Consider the following 16,383-nt stretch of genomic DNA (forward strand, 5'->3'; position numbering starts at 1 on the left):
GTAATAGTTCTGAAGCAAGTTTGAAAAACAGAGGGCAGATAAAGAATATTGCCAGAACCTTCCAATGCCTATATTCTGGAAAGATATGCACTAATATCTCTAGGATGCACCTGCTTTAGAGTAGCTGGACTGTTGACAATGACATGGTAACCTACCTCTCTCTCTTCCTCTCTCCCTGTCCCGACCAACAGTTCGTGGCTCACCCCAACTGCCAGCAGCAGCTCTTGACAATCTGGTACGAGAACCTCTCAGGCCTGCGGGAACAGACGGTAGCTATCAAGTGTCTGGTGGTGCTGGTTGTGGCCTTGGGCCTTCCGTTTCTTGCCATCGGCTACTGGATCGCACCTTGCAGCAGGGTACCGGCTTTTCCACCCCTGTTTCCTCTGTGGTTGGTGTACCATGTCCTTTGAGGATGAAAAAGGAAAAAGCTTCCTGCTTAAGGCTCTTATCAGTTTTGCAGCTGAATGTTAATTGACTCAAGAGCATCAATTCTGCTTTTTAATGACTGGATTAGTTCTAATAAGGGATGAAAAAGGATTTGGTCCTGGTGGGATAGGTCCTATTCACAGGCATATAATACTTAGGCTTTTAAGATAAAAATCTCCGGCCACAATGATAGGGAGGAGGAAAAGCTGCTTCTGTGAAGGAGCAATCGTGTCCTATTTGCCGGCTTAATAAATAGTCCACCAGGCTGGCCTACGGAAGAGGAACCGCCCTACTGCGGTGGTTCCAAGAGACAGTTAACTTGAAAACTGAAAAGGCAGCTTGGTTGAACCTGTGAAAAAGATCTGAGACCGAGTGTGTGAAACATGGTTGTGAACAGTGGTATCATCCAAAGTCTTCAAGAGAGCGCATACCAGGTTCCCCAAGCCCTTTGTTCCCCTAGGAGATTCCAAAAAAAAGTGTAGAATTGGGGTCTGGGGGCTTTTGGATTTTTTTAGATTCTCTATCTTCTTAGTTTTGTTTGAATCATTTTTGTTCACGACCTTTATCCCCCTCTCAACTTGGCCAGTATACAGTCCATTTAATTGTGCCTAAGAGATCCCTTAAAGAAGATGTGGGCAGGAATAGGAGTCACGCTAACAGAATCCGTGTTCCGTTAATGAAGGGCACTGCCAGGGAGAGGCAGCAGTTCTGAGATCCTCTAATCCTGTTTTTATATTCCCAAATCTGGTTTTGTTTAAATGGAGGCAGTTTCAGGCCAAATGAATCAAGGCCACTCAAGAGTGACCCTGGAAATCCGTCATCTCTCTAACTGTCTTCCCCCACAGAGTCCTGCTTCAGGCCCATATATGTGAGAATATTCATCCATCTCACTTCATCATTGAGCTGCCCATGTAGTTTAAGGCAGAAAGGTTGTCATTTTGATCAGTTTTGATCACTCAACTAAGTTCCTTTGTTTTGAATCATGATTCTGATAATACAAAATCATGAAATACTAAAAACTTTATAGATAAGGAGAGAGCGTGCATTTAAAGCAAAAATCGTATCCCATTCAAATAACGTCCCCTTTCCGGGGGAAATGAATTGGAAAGGTCGGGTTTATTTGTATGTATCTCTTAGGGCCACTCACTCAGTTAAAACATATTGGGTTTGATGTAGGTATCTTGAAGTCCATTCTTTTTTCTCTTAGCTAAGGATGTGTGGACTCTGCCCAACAGAGAAAGGAAAGGAGGGAATTCATTTGTTCCTGGAGCCCGCATTTATACCTGCCATACACCACTTATCCTGTGGTGAAAAGATGGTATAGTAAGAATTCTCCACATGTATCCCATTTTTAAGATAGGCAGACTGCTTTTTTTTTCATGTTACTTAACATTTTCAAAGATCAGCCTTTAGAGGAAAAGAGACTTGGCAGCTCCCTGCAAATCACTTTGTGCTGTGGATAAACTACCCGGACATGCCCCCTCTGCAGCTGCGGAACAGCACAGTGATATGTAAATGTGTGGTTTATTTTTCTATGTCTAATATGGAAAATGTGACATTTGTCTGTGTGCATTCATGTCCAATCCCAGAAATGCTTGACATTCTTTGGTTATTTGTTGACATCAAATTAAGATTCTGGATATACAAAAACATTTGTTTGAAGTTACAGCCTTTTAAGTGTGAACCTTGGTGCTTTTTAAGGTCACACACTGAGTTGGAAAGTAGGGTCTGAGAATAGAGAACTTATTTGATGAATCTACCAAATGTACCTAATCCTTAGACTGCAGAAACCCTTGGAACAGAGGAATTGTTTTTTACTTCCAGTAGAACACAGAGCTCTTAAGGACATTATGTCACAGGGGATTTTAAAAGAGTTACCTTAAAATCATTATAAAGTGAGTTTTAAAAATGCTGTTTCACTGGTTATATGATTTTCCAAAACCAGGGATGACTTTTAATTAAGTTAACCTACTTAGAGGTTTTAATTACTGGGTATCTCTCTGTTTTATTGGATAGTAACAGATAAAGTATTTATATTGGTTATAATATTTTTTGCCTTTTTATATTGTACAGAGTACAAATTGATTTTGGAATATTTAGAAGTGAGAACAAAAATTTACTTTCATGGTAATAAGTATTTTTTATCTTCAAAGGGTTTGTAATGTGCTACAAACACATCATGACATTTCAATTATAAATGAATGAGTCTACAAACTCTTCATAACATTTCAGTTACAAAAAAATACACACATTACAAATTTGCAGTTTCTTTTTCTAGATTCTAAAAGCCTTGACACTGCATAGTCTTTCACATAAAAATAAGAATAACAAGTATATGCCTTGTAATTTCCAGAAATGCATCTGTGACTGAAGTACATCCTAAGACAAATTGGATATTTAGAAACAATGCAGTTTGAAGACTTCTTAAATTATTCTTAAAGGAAACATCCCCTAAAAGGAGTAATTTTCACAATTTGTAGCTAGCTCTTCAGAACAAAAGCAGAATTTTGAGTGTTCTCACTTCACTTTTTAAAAAAAATCCTATGTATATAGTAGCTTTCATAAGTGGAAGCCAGATTTTCTAAAGTTAAAGGTTTTGGATTGTTTTGTTTTTGGCCTCATTACAGCTGGGGAAGGTTCTGCGAAGTCCTTTTATGAAGTTTGTAGCACACGCTGCTTCTTTCATCATCTTCCTGGGCCTGCTTGTTTTCAACGCCTCAGACAGATTTGAAGGAATCACCACATTGCCAAACATCACTGTTATTGACTATCCCAAACAGATCTTCAGGGTGAAAACCACACAGTTCACTTGGACTGAAATGCTCATTATGGTCTGGGTTCTTGGTAAGCCTTTTATTTTGAGTATTCTAATTTCTACCAAAAATAGCATCTATATCATGATTGCCATTTTCTATTTAAAATTCTATGGTATGTTATATGGTGACAACATCACTATTGTACGATAAAGAGAATAGCAAGTAATGGAATAATTTGGCAGCTTGATGATGCCGACGGATATCCCTTACCACTAAACACAAATTTTATGAGTAACATGAGCCTAATTATAAATGCATTAATATTAATATCATGTTTTAGAATCCAACTTCAATTATTGAATAAAATGCAATTTTTAAAATGTGACTCACTGTGATGATCAAGCATTTAATTGAAGTAGTTTTGCAATAACTTAGTGGCCATTAAATGATGACTAAAGAACATTTATTGCTTTAGTTTCAGAGTTTTTTTTAAGGAGAGTTTCCATTTTAGGAATGTTTGTTACTTCACCTCACAATAGCCCATTTGGGGATTTTTTTTTTCTTTGTTTTTTGTTGGCTGAACTGTGAGGCATGTGGGATCTTACTTTCCTGACCAGAGATCAAAGCTGTGCCTCCAGCATTGGAAGAACAGAATCTTAACCACTGTACCTCCAGAGAAGTCCCACAATAGCTCATTTTGAACAGCAGCTATGTTAAAGTAAACATTTTAAGCAATATGATTAAAAAATGGAGATTGAAACCATATTATTGATTGATCACGAATCCAAAGTCAGTTTTGTGTATTATTTCACCCAGCATGCTTCTTGGTATCATCTCAATTCCTGAATTAATGGGTTGCTTCTCCTCTCATTAACTCCTATGGTCTTCACCTGGGTCAAGTAATTGTTTTATGAATTTTATTTTGAGCCACTACATTTCTTTTAAAAACTCTATAGTATTTTCCCCTTACGTAGTCAGGCATGTGTGTGTGCTAAGTTGCTTCAGTCATGTCCGACTCTCTGCCACCCTATGGACTGGTAGGCTCCTCTGTCCATGGGATTCTCCAGGCAAGAATAATACCTTTCTCCAGAGGATCTTCCTGACCCAAGGATCAAACCCTCATCTCTTACGCCTCCTGCATTGGTAGGCAGGTTCTTTACCACTGGCGCCATCTGGAAACAGTTGTTAAATTGAAATATTTTGTCCTCTTTCCCCAGAATATTTTCTGCTTTCAGTTTCTTCATAATGCCCTAGGGCCTCCTGCTTAATTTTCCAAGAATTCCTCACCTTTTCATCATGAAGCTGAGATGAGACAAGAGGGTAGAGGAATGAGGGAAGTGTTCCTGGATGATTGGAAAACTGTTCTTGTTAAAAGTGTATAGTAGGTTTCTCATTTAAGGGCTTATTTCTCCAGTAATCACCATTATTTGATAATTAACCATTGTCATTTTATAAAGATGAATTTTCTCCTTTCCTCCGTGTGTTTCATGGGGCAAAATCATTTGACTTGAAGACCCTTTCTTATTTCCCTCCCTCCCTCCTTCCCTACCCCCATAAGCGTAGCACCGTTTCTGGTGCCACATTTATAACTATATTTCACCAAAATCTAACTTGGTGGAGTGAATCATTCCTTTAGTCAAAGTTTCTTTCATGTAACTCTGCCCAGCACTTCTATGGGCTATAGTCAGGTCAGTGCTTTATGGTACTTAATGGCATGCTTTACACACGGGGCATTTTATAGGTGGGGACTCTTAGCGTCTCAATCCAAGATATAAACTCTTGTCTGTAACGTGTGTGTTCTGGCAGGAATGATGTGGTCTGAGTGCAAGGAGCTCTGGCTGGAAGGGCCCAGGGAGTACATTTTGCAGTTGTGGAACGTCCTGGACTTTGGCATGCTCTCCATCTTCATTGCTGCTTTCACGGCCAGATTCCTGGCTTTCCTTCAGGCAACAAAGGCACAACAGTATGTGGACAGTTATGTTCAAGAGAGTGACCTCAGTGAAGTTACGCTACCACCAGAGATACAGTATTTCACTTACGGTAAGTTATCAGGCGCAGAGTCCTCTTATGTCTCAGGAGAAGGTATTGGAACCACATCTTGGAAGGAAATGCCCCTGAAGAGTATGTTTAATATGAAATGCATGTTGAAAGTATATAGAGAGTGGAGACAGCATGAACTTTAGAGCTGTATAAAACTGGATTCATATCAAGACACTGACTCTCCCTTGCTGTGTGACCTTGTTCAAATTAATTTACTTCTCTGTGCCTCAGTTTTCACATCTAGAAAAAGGAGGTATTTCAAGGTGGAAGAAAATCACCTTTAAGCCAAAGAACATAGTTACTCTTAAATATTCTTAGGACATGGAATTGTCGTAATGAGGGGGAGAAAATAGCTTGATAAACTGCTTAATGTGAAAGATGAGTCCCTGAGAGCTTGGGTTAGAGGAGATAAAATAATAAAAAGTGCTAAAAACTGCTGTAACAGAAATGCGCAAAAATTCAGCAGAGGCAGGAAATAGGAGCTAAAGTGACGACGAGCATGTAAGCTTCGCAGAACCAGCAGAATTGCTGGGGAGGATGTTGTGCTTCTCAGGACACCATGGGGTGGGGTTCCTGCCAGCCTTCTCTAGGTTATGAGAGCAGGGAGATACCCAGGGACCTTCCGTTTGCACAGACACTGATGCCATCCCTGCCCACTGCACACCGATGTAAAACAGTGTTAGCCTCCCTTCCCTTAAGGCCTAACTGGGGAGCTGCGATGAGCTAATTTTCATATAGCTGCAAAATCTTAAACCTGGAAAAGACTTTAGCAGTTAGTATATAAGCCTCATTTTACAGATAAGGAAAGTTAGGCGTAGAGTTTCAATGCATTCTGACTGTGAGGAATGACTCTTTATAAGTACATCGTGATGCATACCAGCAGCATGTTAACATTGTTGAAGAAGACTGGGTGCCTGCTCTAAGATGAAGGTGTATGCATGACCAACAAGGACATTCTGTATAGCACAGGGCACTCTGTTCAATGTTATGTGGCAGCCTAGAGGGGAGGGGAGTTGGGGGGAGAATGGATGCGTGTCGATGTATTTCTGCATCCCTTTGCTGACCTCCTGGAACTGTCACAACACTGTTGGCTTTTATACTCCAGTGTAAAATTAAAAGGTTTTAAATACATAAATAAATAAATGAAGATATTAATGTTTTACAGACTGTGAAATGTAAACACATTATCTCTTATTGTCACCAAGCAAAGGTTTTTATATACCAGTGAAGCCAGATCAAATGAATAAATGAATACCATTTATAATTAAGGAATTAGCTTGGATTGTATTTGTGTGTAACAGATATCATGACTAGTTCAGTACCTCTTTATTTAAATTTACTCATGTGTGTTTATGACTGTGAAGGGGAATCTGTGAATTAGGCTTCACTCCTTATGATGATTTTGATCACGTTTTTAACCTAAGCCTTGATTTCTGTATCTTTAAGAAGAGAGTGACTACCTCAAATCCATAAGATCATTGAAAGCATAGTGTCTGCTACGTATTAAACATCCAATAAGTGTTCATTTTTGTTGTTGTCAGAAGTTTGTGCAATGCACCTTCCTTCTGGGAGTGACCCAGTTTGCACAGAATTAACCACACAGTGTTTAGGTGATCTTCCAGAGAAATGAGTATCCAGTTGTCTGCTGTGAACTTATGGAAGTGACCTTGAAAAGCGTGTTGGGGGTCCTCATTTAGAATGTGTCTCCAAGATTTTTGCACTTCAGTAGCATTGTATACGTTCCAGGGACCAGCTATGTTGCTTAGACATGATGCTGACAGCACTACTGTGATTCAGTGACATTCTCACTTTTTGTAATATGATATTTTACTTGTATAAGCTGTTAGATGAACTAGTTTCCCCATGAAATATGGAAAAGAACATGTGTGCCAACTGAGCCTATAGCATGATAAAATGCCTGGTCGATAAACCTGGTAACTGGGGGGACAAACCAATCAAATCAGTTGTTTTGTCATCATGGACACAATGTGAACTTAATGAAGCATTTTCAGCTCTTTTTTTCATCTTTTGTACTTCATTCTGTTTCTGCTCAACGTGAAGTCTGTTTTGTATCTTTCTAATAGTGTTTCATCCGTTAAAAGAAACCACATGAATGTACAATTCATGTGTTTCTAGTTTAATATGAAAAATAGTGTCTGGACAGTTAATTAAACGTGGAGTAGTTTCAACTGAGATAATAACCACCTACCTACAAGTCAGATCCTGTTTAAGGTATTTTGTGTAGTTAGCCGTGAATAGAAAGTTCCATTTTTAATCTCTCTCTCTCTTCTTGTAGCCAGAGATAAATGGCTCCCTTCTGACCCTCAGATCATATCTGAAGGCCTCTATGCCATAGCTGTTGTGCTCAGCTTTTCTCGAATCGCCTATATCCTCCCAGCGAATGAGAGCTTCGGCCCCTTGCAGATCTCTCTGGGAAGGACTGTAAAGGACATATTCAAGTTCATGGTCCTCTTTATTATGGTGTTTCTTGCCTTTATGATTGGCATGTTCATATTGTATTCTTACTACCTTGGGGCTAAAGTCAATGCTGCTTTTACCACGTAAGTAAAACATTTTACTAAAAAAAGTATGATTAACAGAAATGCTAACAAGTTTAGATGAAGTAAAAAAAATTGTTTTCAATAATTGTAATGAAGATGCTTTTAAGAGTATGACAAATCCATTAAAAACAGTTAGTGCCTCAAATAGCAAATGCTGGCCAGTATATGGAATAAAGGGAACCCTCGTGCACTGTTGGTGGGAACGTAAATTGGTGCAGCCACTATGGAAAACAATATAGAGGTTTCTTTAAAAAAGTGGAATTGCCGTATGACTCAGCAGTGCCACTCCTGGGTATATAGCTGAAAGAAACAAAAACACTAATTCAGAAAGATACGTGCATCCCAATGTTCATAGAGTCATTATTTACAATTTCCAAGATACAGAAGCAACCTAAGTCTCCATCCACAGATGAATGGATAGAGAAGTGGGGTGTGTGTGTGTGGCTGGTGCACTGAGACGACCCAGAGGGATGGTACGGGGAGGGAGGAGGGAGGGGGGTTCAGGATGGGGAACACGTGTATACCTGCGGCGGATTCATGTTGATGTGTGGCAAAACCAATACAATAGTATAAAGTAATTAAACTCCAATTAAAATAAATAAATTTGTATTAAAAAATACTACTCAGGCATAAGAAAGAATGAAATTTTGTCATTTGCAACAATGTGGGTGGACTTGGAGTCATTAAGTAAAATAAGTCAGACAGAGAAAGACAAACTGTATGATAGCACTTATATGTGGAATCTAAAAAATAGAGCAAACTAGTGAATATAACAACAACAAACCGGTTAGGGGGCGGTGTAGGGGCGTGGGAGTAGGACGTCCTAGCTGCTGGGAGTAAGATAGGCTTAAGGATGTACTGACCAACACAGAGAACATTGCCAATATTCCATCATAACTATAAATGGAACATATCCTTTAAAAATCATGAATCACTGTGCTGTACACCTGAAACTTATGTAATGTTGTACATCAACTCTACCTCAAAAAAAAAAAAAAAAAAGGGATGGGGAAAAAAACAAAACAAAAGCAGAAACAGTACTTGTGTGAGATTACATTTCTTTGAGTTTAGAGAATGTTTGATCACAGAATAGATCAAAATTTGGTAAAATCCTAGATGAAACTCTCTATTTTAAGAGAATTGGGTAGCAAATGTTTAATACTGGATATTTCTTACGTTATTTATGACATTAAATTTAGTTTCATCATTTTGTACCCATTCCTGTTATTTCTAAAACAAGGAGCGTTGGCTTTTATTTTCGTGTGTCAGTAATCAGTGCAGGGAGTTGAGGAAGAAGAAGTTACAGCTGATGCTGTGCAGCCCGCTGTAGAGTAGCACCGCCTCCTTCCTTTGGTCCTACAGCGTCCGCACTGCAGGCTCACCTTTTCCATGAAGTCACCCTGCACTCACTCCTCTTAGTATTGTCCCTGTAAGTTCCCTCAGCATGGAGACGTCCACATTGCCAGACCCTGTCTCACCTGTTGCTGTGCAGTGGTCAGGAAGGCACGCCGTCTGTCTGCACTGTGGTCCTTCCAGGTGAGGAGACCAGGAATCTCCCCTGCCTGCCTTTGTACCCTCTGTCCCCTGGAGTGCCACAGCGGGAAATGAGCTAGGCCTTCATTGACTTTCCTGTAAACTAAGAGAGAGTGTCAAGCCCTTCCAGGCATCTAAATGGTTTTGGAATTAATTTTTCCAAGTAGTTATTATAGAGCCGATAATAGGGGTGAAAGAGAACTGAAACTCACTTTATTGTAATGAAAAGCAAGTTCCGTTTGAACCCATACGGGAAAGGACCAGAGAGGTCCCGCACAAGTGGCACCCCTTGGGCCTGTGGGAGGACTCACTGTATACACGACACTTGGCATCACCGCTCCGTGTGAGGGCCTGGCCACACGGTAGAGTGGAAGGAACACGGGCTGGAAATCAGGCAGACCTGGATGCGAATGCAACGCCTGCTCTTTTCTAGCTGTGGTCTTTTGATTAATTACCTTCACATTTCTCAGTGTTAGTTTCCTTGTTTTTAAAATGAGCACAAGAAGGTTTGAGTCAGGCCATTGGGAGGACATGGAAGATGATTTGTACAAAGGCTCTTGCCCATAGTAGGAGCCAGGAGCTGCCTGTGTCCTCTCCTTTTCACGCTCCCCCTCTCCGCACATGTATGGATTCTTGGGAATCTATATTCCCAGTGTCAGAGGCGAGAAGGTTTGCAAAGGACCAAGAGAAGGGGTGGGGGCATGTTGTGATGTTGTTAAGTTCATGGCAGGGAAAAAGAGACTATAGCTTTTCTTAGTTTTCACCATCAAATGTTTCATAATCGAGAGTAACTCTACAGGAATAGAAAACTTTCTACTCAACCCTCTGCCCCCAGGGTCTAATACGATTACTAAAACATACCAGGTGCTCCATCAATGTTTGTTGAATGAATGAATCAATAAGATGGCATTAAACCCCACAAAATTATAAAATTGTTATTTAGAATCTAACAAATTTTAAAATTTGTAAATTTTAAAATTTATTTCCATACATATTTCTTCAAAAAGGGGACTTACTTTTGAACTCTCCTTTTTAATGAAATTCTACATGTATAGTTGTTTAAGGATGATTCTTATAGTTCACAGATCAGTGATTACTGCTTGGGTATATGACAAAACCAGCCAAATTCAGGCAAGGTTCATTTAAGGGATCCAAGCATGTGAGGGCTTACTTGCTAATTGCTGTGTTGGAAGAATCAGGAAGTAGATTATATAAATTAAGAGAAAAGAATCAGAACCCTTAATTTTGTTGCCGTCTCTTCACTTCTACTGAAGTATAGTTTTTAGGTAGATGATATATTCTTGTGGTGAAAAATCTACGTAGAGCAGTATCTACCGCCTGTTTCCTTCCTCAGCCTTGGATCCCAGTTTCTTAGTTCTCCTTAGGTGCAGAGGAGTAATTGGTGGCTCAGATGGTAAAGAATCTACCTGCAAAGCAGGAGACCCAGGTTTCATCCCTGAGTCAGGAAGATCCACTGGAGAAGGAAATGGCAACCCACTCCAATATTCTTGCCTGGAGAAACCCATGGACAGAGGAGCCTGATGGGCTACAGTCCGTGGGGTTGCAAAGAATCAGATACAACTGAGCAACTAACACTTTCACTTTAGGTCCAGAGGCAGTGATTTCTTTCGAATGCTTTCAGAGGTATTTTTTACGTAAACAAGAATATAAGTATTTGTATACCCTTCTTTTTATTTAAATGGTGAACTATTTCAGACTTGCTGCATGTCATTTTTTCACTAATAATATATCTTGGATATCATTTTATATAAACACATGAAGCTAGATCTGTTTTTCCCCCAGTGGCTGCATAGCTGTTTGTGGATGTACCAGAATTCTTTATCCACTTTCCTGTTGATGGATATTTTGGTAGTTTTCATTCTTCCCTACTGCCATGTTGCAAGGAATATGTTTGTACATAATTTTTTTGAAGTGGATATATAATTTTAATCCCTATTTTGTTCTGTTCCAAAAAACCTGATTTGAAATTCTAAACCACCTGCAAAATCAAACCCCAAACTTCCATCCTTTTAGGAGAAAGGAATGGGTATCAGGACATTACTTCTGTTTTCACCTGCCAAGCTCAGAAAATTTTCTCTTGATAATAACTCCTGGAAAAACTAGGCATCAGCATCATTTAATCACCAGTTTCTAAAAAGTTGAGAGAAAAATTTCTCTTAGGTATCATAATAAAATAATTGTTATTTTTCAGTCACTAGGTCACTTTCGACTCTTTTGTGACCCCATGGACTGTAGCCCACCAAGTTCCTCTGTCTATGGGATTTTCCAGGCAAGAATACCAGAGTGGGTTGCCATTTCTGCCTCCAGAGGATCTTCCTGACCCAGGGATCAAACTCGTGTCTTATGCATTGGCAGGCGGATTCTTTACCACTGAGCCACCAGGGAAGCCCCAAATAATTATACTTGGGGTATTATGATAATATTTTACAATAGAGTTTTATATCTGTTCAATATTCAGACCATAACTTATTTTTACTTTTGACTTTTTCACACTGAAAACTGTTCATTTATTTACCGTGTACCTTATTCTTTCAACAGTGTAGAAGAAAGTTTCAAGACTTTGTTTTGGTCAATATTTGGATTGTCTGAAGTCACTTCTGTTGTGCTCAAGTATGATCACAAATTCATAGAGAATATAGGATATGTTCTATATGGAATATATAATGTAACTATGGTCGTTGTTTTACTCAACATGCTCATTGCTATGATTAATAGCTCATATCAAGAGATTGAGGTAAGCCTGCTTTCTACCCACAGTGTCTGTCCTTACCAATTCATTCTACTAGCACACCGCATCTGCTTTTGTGTCCTGTGGTGGACATCCTGCCCTTGTCTACAAAGAGGCTTCACACCAAGCAGGACCCTTCTCTGTGGTTTCCGTCTGGATTGGTGGTAATGCACCTTCCAGTGTCTTCTAGGAGCACAGCGGAGTTTACCCTTATGCTGCCTTCTCTCAGAACCATCTGAAAGATCATGGTAGAGGACTTAGTAGACGTCTGTCAAACGTTAATGATGGTCTTGGTGCAGTCAGACTTTTTAGTATTCTAAAAATCTATTTTTGCTTTGGATTGCGCTTGATTTGGTACCTTTCTTCATCACTGTGTATGTTTTCTGATCTCCTCCAGTTTAGCGTACCGTATCTTTTTAGTACTTTGCTGTTTGTTAAGTCCACTGAGCCTCTGTGTTTCAGAAATATGTAAGTTAGTGTTCTCAAAGAAGTTAGATCCTCCAGAGATGAAAACTGTGGTGCTCTGAACACCTGCTTCAGTGTGGTAATGGTGGACTGGGCAGGATGAAATGACTGAGCCAACTTCTTCCACCCATGGACCAGCTCTCCATTTCTTCTCTCCACCTGTCTACCGGTTAGAATGGTTATGCCCACCACCAGGGGGCAGCACTGAGAACGAAAGGCGCTGTAAGACAGGAATAGGCCACTGAGGGTCTTATGTGACATTTGAAGACACATAACTCCAAAGTGCAGTTCATTTGAATACTGCCATTTATCTCCTTTGCTCTTGGAGTATAGTATGATATATCTACAGTCTGGCTTGGATGGGTGTGGATGAGGAAGGAAAGTGGGGAAATATTGTTGAATATGCAGAATTGGGTGGGGGGAGAAAAATTAATCTTTTCATCCTTCCTTGACTCTGAATTTTTCTTGTGCTTTTTGCTTTGTTTTATTTTTATTTTTGAATGGGAGACAGAAAATTCTGGTTAAATTTCAGTGGGTACAGACAGAGGAATATGGAAGAGAAAAATTTAGAAAAAAGTATCGTGAGAGTGATGCTTGGAATATTATATAGCCCAATAGAGATTATATGCAGATAAATGTACATATACCACTTTTTCTGTTTCAAAGCATAATGTAGGTTCATTGTAAGGCCCTACTGGAATAAATTACTAGAATCTTTAGTATTTAAAATCAGTTGTCATATTTTTTTCTATTTTTGTGACACAGGATGACAGTGATGTAGAATGGAAGTTTGCTCGCTCGAAACTTTGGTTATCTTACTTTGATGATGGGAAAACATTACCTCCACCCTTCAGTCTGGTTCCTAGTCCAAAGTCATTTGTTTATTTCATCATGCGGATCATTAACTTTTCCAAATGCAGAAGGAGAAGACTACAGAAGGATATAGAAATGGGAATTGGTAACTCAAAGTCCAGGGTAGGTATCAAAAGCTTACTGAGACCTGAAGATAAATGCTCCTTGTCTTTTGATGTTTGTCTGGTACGTGAACTTAGAAGATGTTAAAAGTAACTGTCCATTCCACAGTCCTTCATAGACTAATACTTAAAATATTCATAACGTTCCAAGAAGTCACTTAGTCTATGCTCTGTTTTCAGTCAGAATTTCATGTAAACTACCAAAATAAAAACAAACAAAAAACTTCTTTAACTTGTTAAAAGTTACTGTCAGAAAATATTTGTTTCTGTGTTTTCCATGCTTCTCAACTGTTATTCTAAGTTACATATTTCTAGTCTTAAATTTTTCTGTTGGTTGTATAGATAGTTCACCACCACCATATTCTTCTTATTTGTAGAAATCCATTATTGAGCTAAATAATCTTTTTTTCCTTTAATATCATAAAGTTGATGCAGCCTTAGAACACCCTCATATATTAACCATTAAAACTCCCTTTTATAAATAATCAAGAACGGCTTGTATTTGAGTTGTCCTGGTTGAGTCATACTTTAATTTTAACAAAGATGAGTTTCACACTAGCACTTTATTATCATGAACTTTATTTTCAGAGATAGAATTGGCATAGGAGACAGAAAGATATGGGCAGAACCTCAAATAATAGGTGGTGAAGCAGATAAGACCAAATGTATGGGGTTAAAGAACAATTTCGCCTGAAAGCTGTGAAAATGGTCTGTAGCTATAATAGCCTGGGAGCCCTCAAGATAGCAGTGTTACCTCCATAAAGTGTATATTTTTTTTTCAGTTGATGCTGAGGGTAAAGATGGGATTAGCACAATTTAATGTCTTACTTTTTAAAAGCGATGTGCATTTCCGAGGTTTGTAATACCCTTCATCTTACTCTTTAAGAATGTAGCCTTTTAAACCTTCTTTGTCTGACCTGAATATGGGCTCTTAAGGATATTAAGTTGCATGACAGTGATTGGCTGTGGCTTCAAATAATACCTCATTGTATACAGTGAACAGCAGCATAATGTAAGGAAGAGAGCCTTGGCATCAGACCTGGGTTTGAATTCTGGCTTATTAGAAAGTAACATGGACAACTCATTTCATCACTCAGAACCGTAATAGTCTCACCTGAAAAAGAAAACTTCATAGCATTACTGTGAGGATGCTATGAGATGTACAGAATTTCAGCCTCAACAGATATCAGTGCCCTTCCTCATTCACAGTTGACAAAGTGCTTTGCCGTACATTTGAACCTCATGCAACGCTCTAAGGTAGGTATTATTATTACTCCCATTTTATAGATAAGACAGCTGAAGTCATTATAATAACTCAGTCGTGCAAGGTCACAGGGGCTCGCCAGTGTAGGGCAGTTGTGCAGTTCCTGTTTTCCAGCATCAAAATCTAGCTCTTTCTGCTGGACCTGGCTACCTCCTGCTCAGAAGCTGAGGCTCTGGCTTGGTTTCTGCCCTTCACCCTCCCCACAGGCCACGCCTTTGGCTGCAGCTTAGCTGGTCTCTTAAAGGAGTTGGGCTCTAATTGCCATCCTGGGTGACTCTTGCTACTGCTGAAATGGACTTTGTTACTCTGGGGATTTGACTGTTATTCTCTGAGGCTTTATTATTTGAAAAGGAAGTTGTTCAAGCATGGGAACTCAGCTCTAGCATGTCACACCTTCAAGTTTTCTTTCTGTACGCAACTGATTTCACTAACTTCTGACTTTCACTGACTTCATTCCTCATATTGTCATAATGCAGAAGGGGCGAAACACGAAGAGGCTGAAGAGAGCACATTCAGATGGCATGTGGCCACCTAGACCCCTGTTTGTTTGTTTGCTTTAAAGCAGCTTGCTTGCAGGGATGTGAGGGGAACAGATGATATTCTCTGTTCAGAGTGTCCTCTCCTGCCTGCATGGTACCACTGGCAGGAAGAATAGCTTTCCTCAGGGCAGTTGCTGGAGACAGAAGGAAGGTTGAGCACAGATTTCTCAGGAGCCATGCTGCTTAGCCTCCCCATTTCCCCATAACAGGTTAAAAACTGCCATTTTGATTATATTTTTTAAGTTGTACATGGAGCTGCCTTTATCTCTTTAATCTTATTAATCATCATAGATAATTTCTGTGTCCTGGGTTTAGGTAAAAAAAATTGGAGAAATTATGTTTCTGTTTTTCTTTTTTAGAAGACAGGGAAGAGACTCAAGAAATCAATCTTTTACAGCTAACCCCAGTCAACAGTCAGAGACTGACCTCTAGTGGCAAAATAGGAGAATTAATACCAGGGAAGCTCTACGTGTCAACAGAGACTGCCCTCTAGTGGCAAAGTAGGAGAATTAACACCAGGGAAGCCCTACTAGTCGACAGACTGACTTTTAGTGGCAAAATAGAATTAGCTTTGTTCCCCGAAGTTTTTTTCCTGCCACTATTGAAAAGAGGACAAAATCAAGAGAACCATTGCCTATCAGTGCCATTTCCTACCCCTCTAGTATCCCGCCTCTTCCTGAGTTATGATGGTGGAAAGGCAGGTGGTGGAGTGAGTACGTATTTTTGGATAAAGGGACCTGCCTTTGAATCACACTTTATAGGTAGTAGCATATCTGCAAATAAAATGCAGGCCCTGTTCACGTACATGAAGGGTAGACAGTAAGGAGCTTCTCTTCTTGCTTTCTGTTTCTATCCACTCAAAAGTTAAATCTTAGAAGGAAAACCAAATACTTGAGTCCAGTTCTGTTCAAAGTGGTGAAACTGACACAGTCTAAGACCAAGACACTTAGCAAGACATGTTGTTCTGGTCCTGTTTTGCCAGATGATACCATCTGAACATGTAGTGTGTTTCTGTTCAGATGTAGAAGAGGAATCAGGCTCAAGCAGACGGAGTTGGTTCATGTACCTTCTTCCCA

The 16,383-nt window shown here is 39.5% G+C and overlaps 1 protein-coding gene across 2 annotated transcripts in view; it reads left to right on the top strand.

Annotated features, from left to right (window-relative positions):
• The window catches only part of TRPC3 (transient receptor potential cation channel subfamily C member 3), a 73,420-nt gene that overhangs the window by 38,577 nt on the left and 18,460 nt on the right, over positions 1 to 16,383 (top strand). For both annotated transcript variants that reach the window (XM_068989992.1, XM_068989993.1), the window contains exons 4-9: positions 192 to 356; positions 3,054 to 3,270; positions 4,989 to 5,222; positions 7,519 to 7,783; positions 11,876 to 12,071; positions 13,296 to 13,505. In XM_068989992.1, coding sequence (XP_068846093.1) covers positions 192 to 356; positions 3,054 to 3,270; positions 4,989 to 5,222; positions 7,519 to 7,783; positions 11,876 to 12,071; positions 13,296 to 13,505 — 1,287 coding nt within the window. The remainder of the gene's footprint in view (positions 1 to 191; positions 357 to 3,053; positions 3,271 to 4,988; positions 5,223 to 7,518; positions 7,784 to 11,875; positions 12,072 to 13,295; positions 13,506 to 16,383) is intronic.

This window comes from Capricornis sumatraensis, chromosome 17 (assembly GCF_032405125.1).
Source record: "Capricornis sumatraensis isolate serow.1 chromosome 17, serow.2, whole genome shotgun sequence".
NCBI classification, from domain to species: Eukaryota; Metazoa; Chordata; class Mammalia; order Artiodactyla; family Bovidae; genus Capricornis; species Capricornis sumatraensis.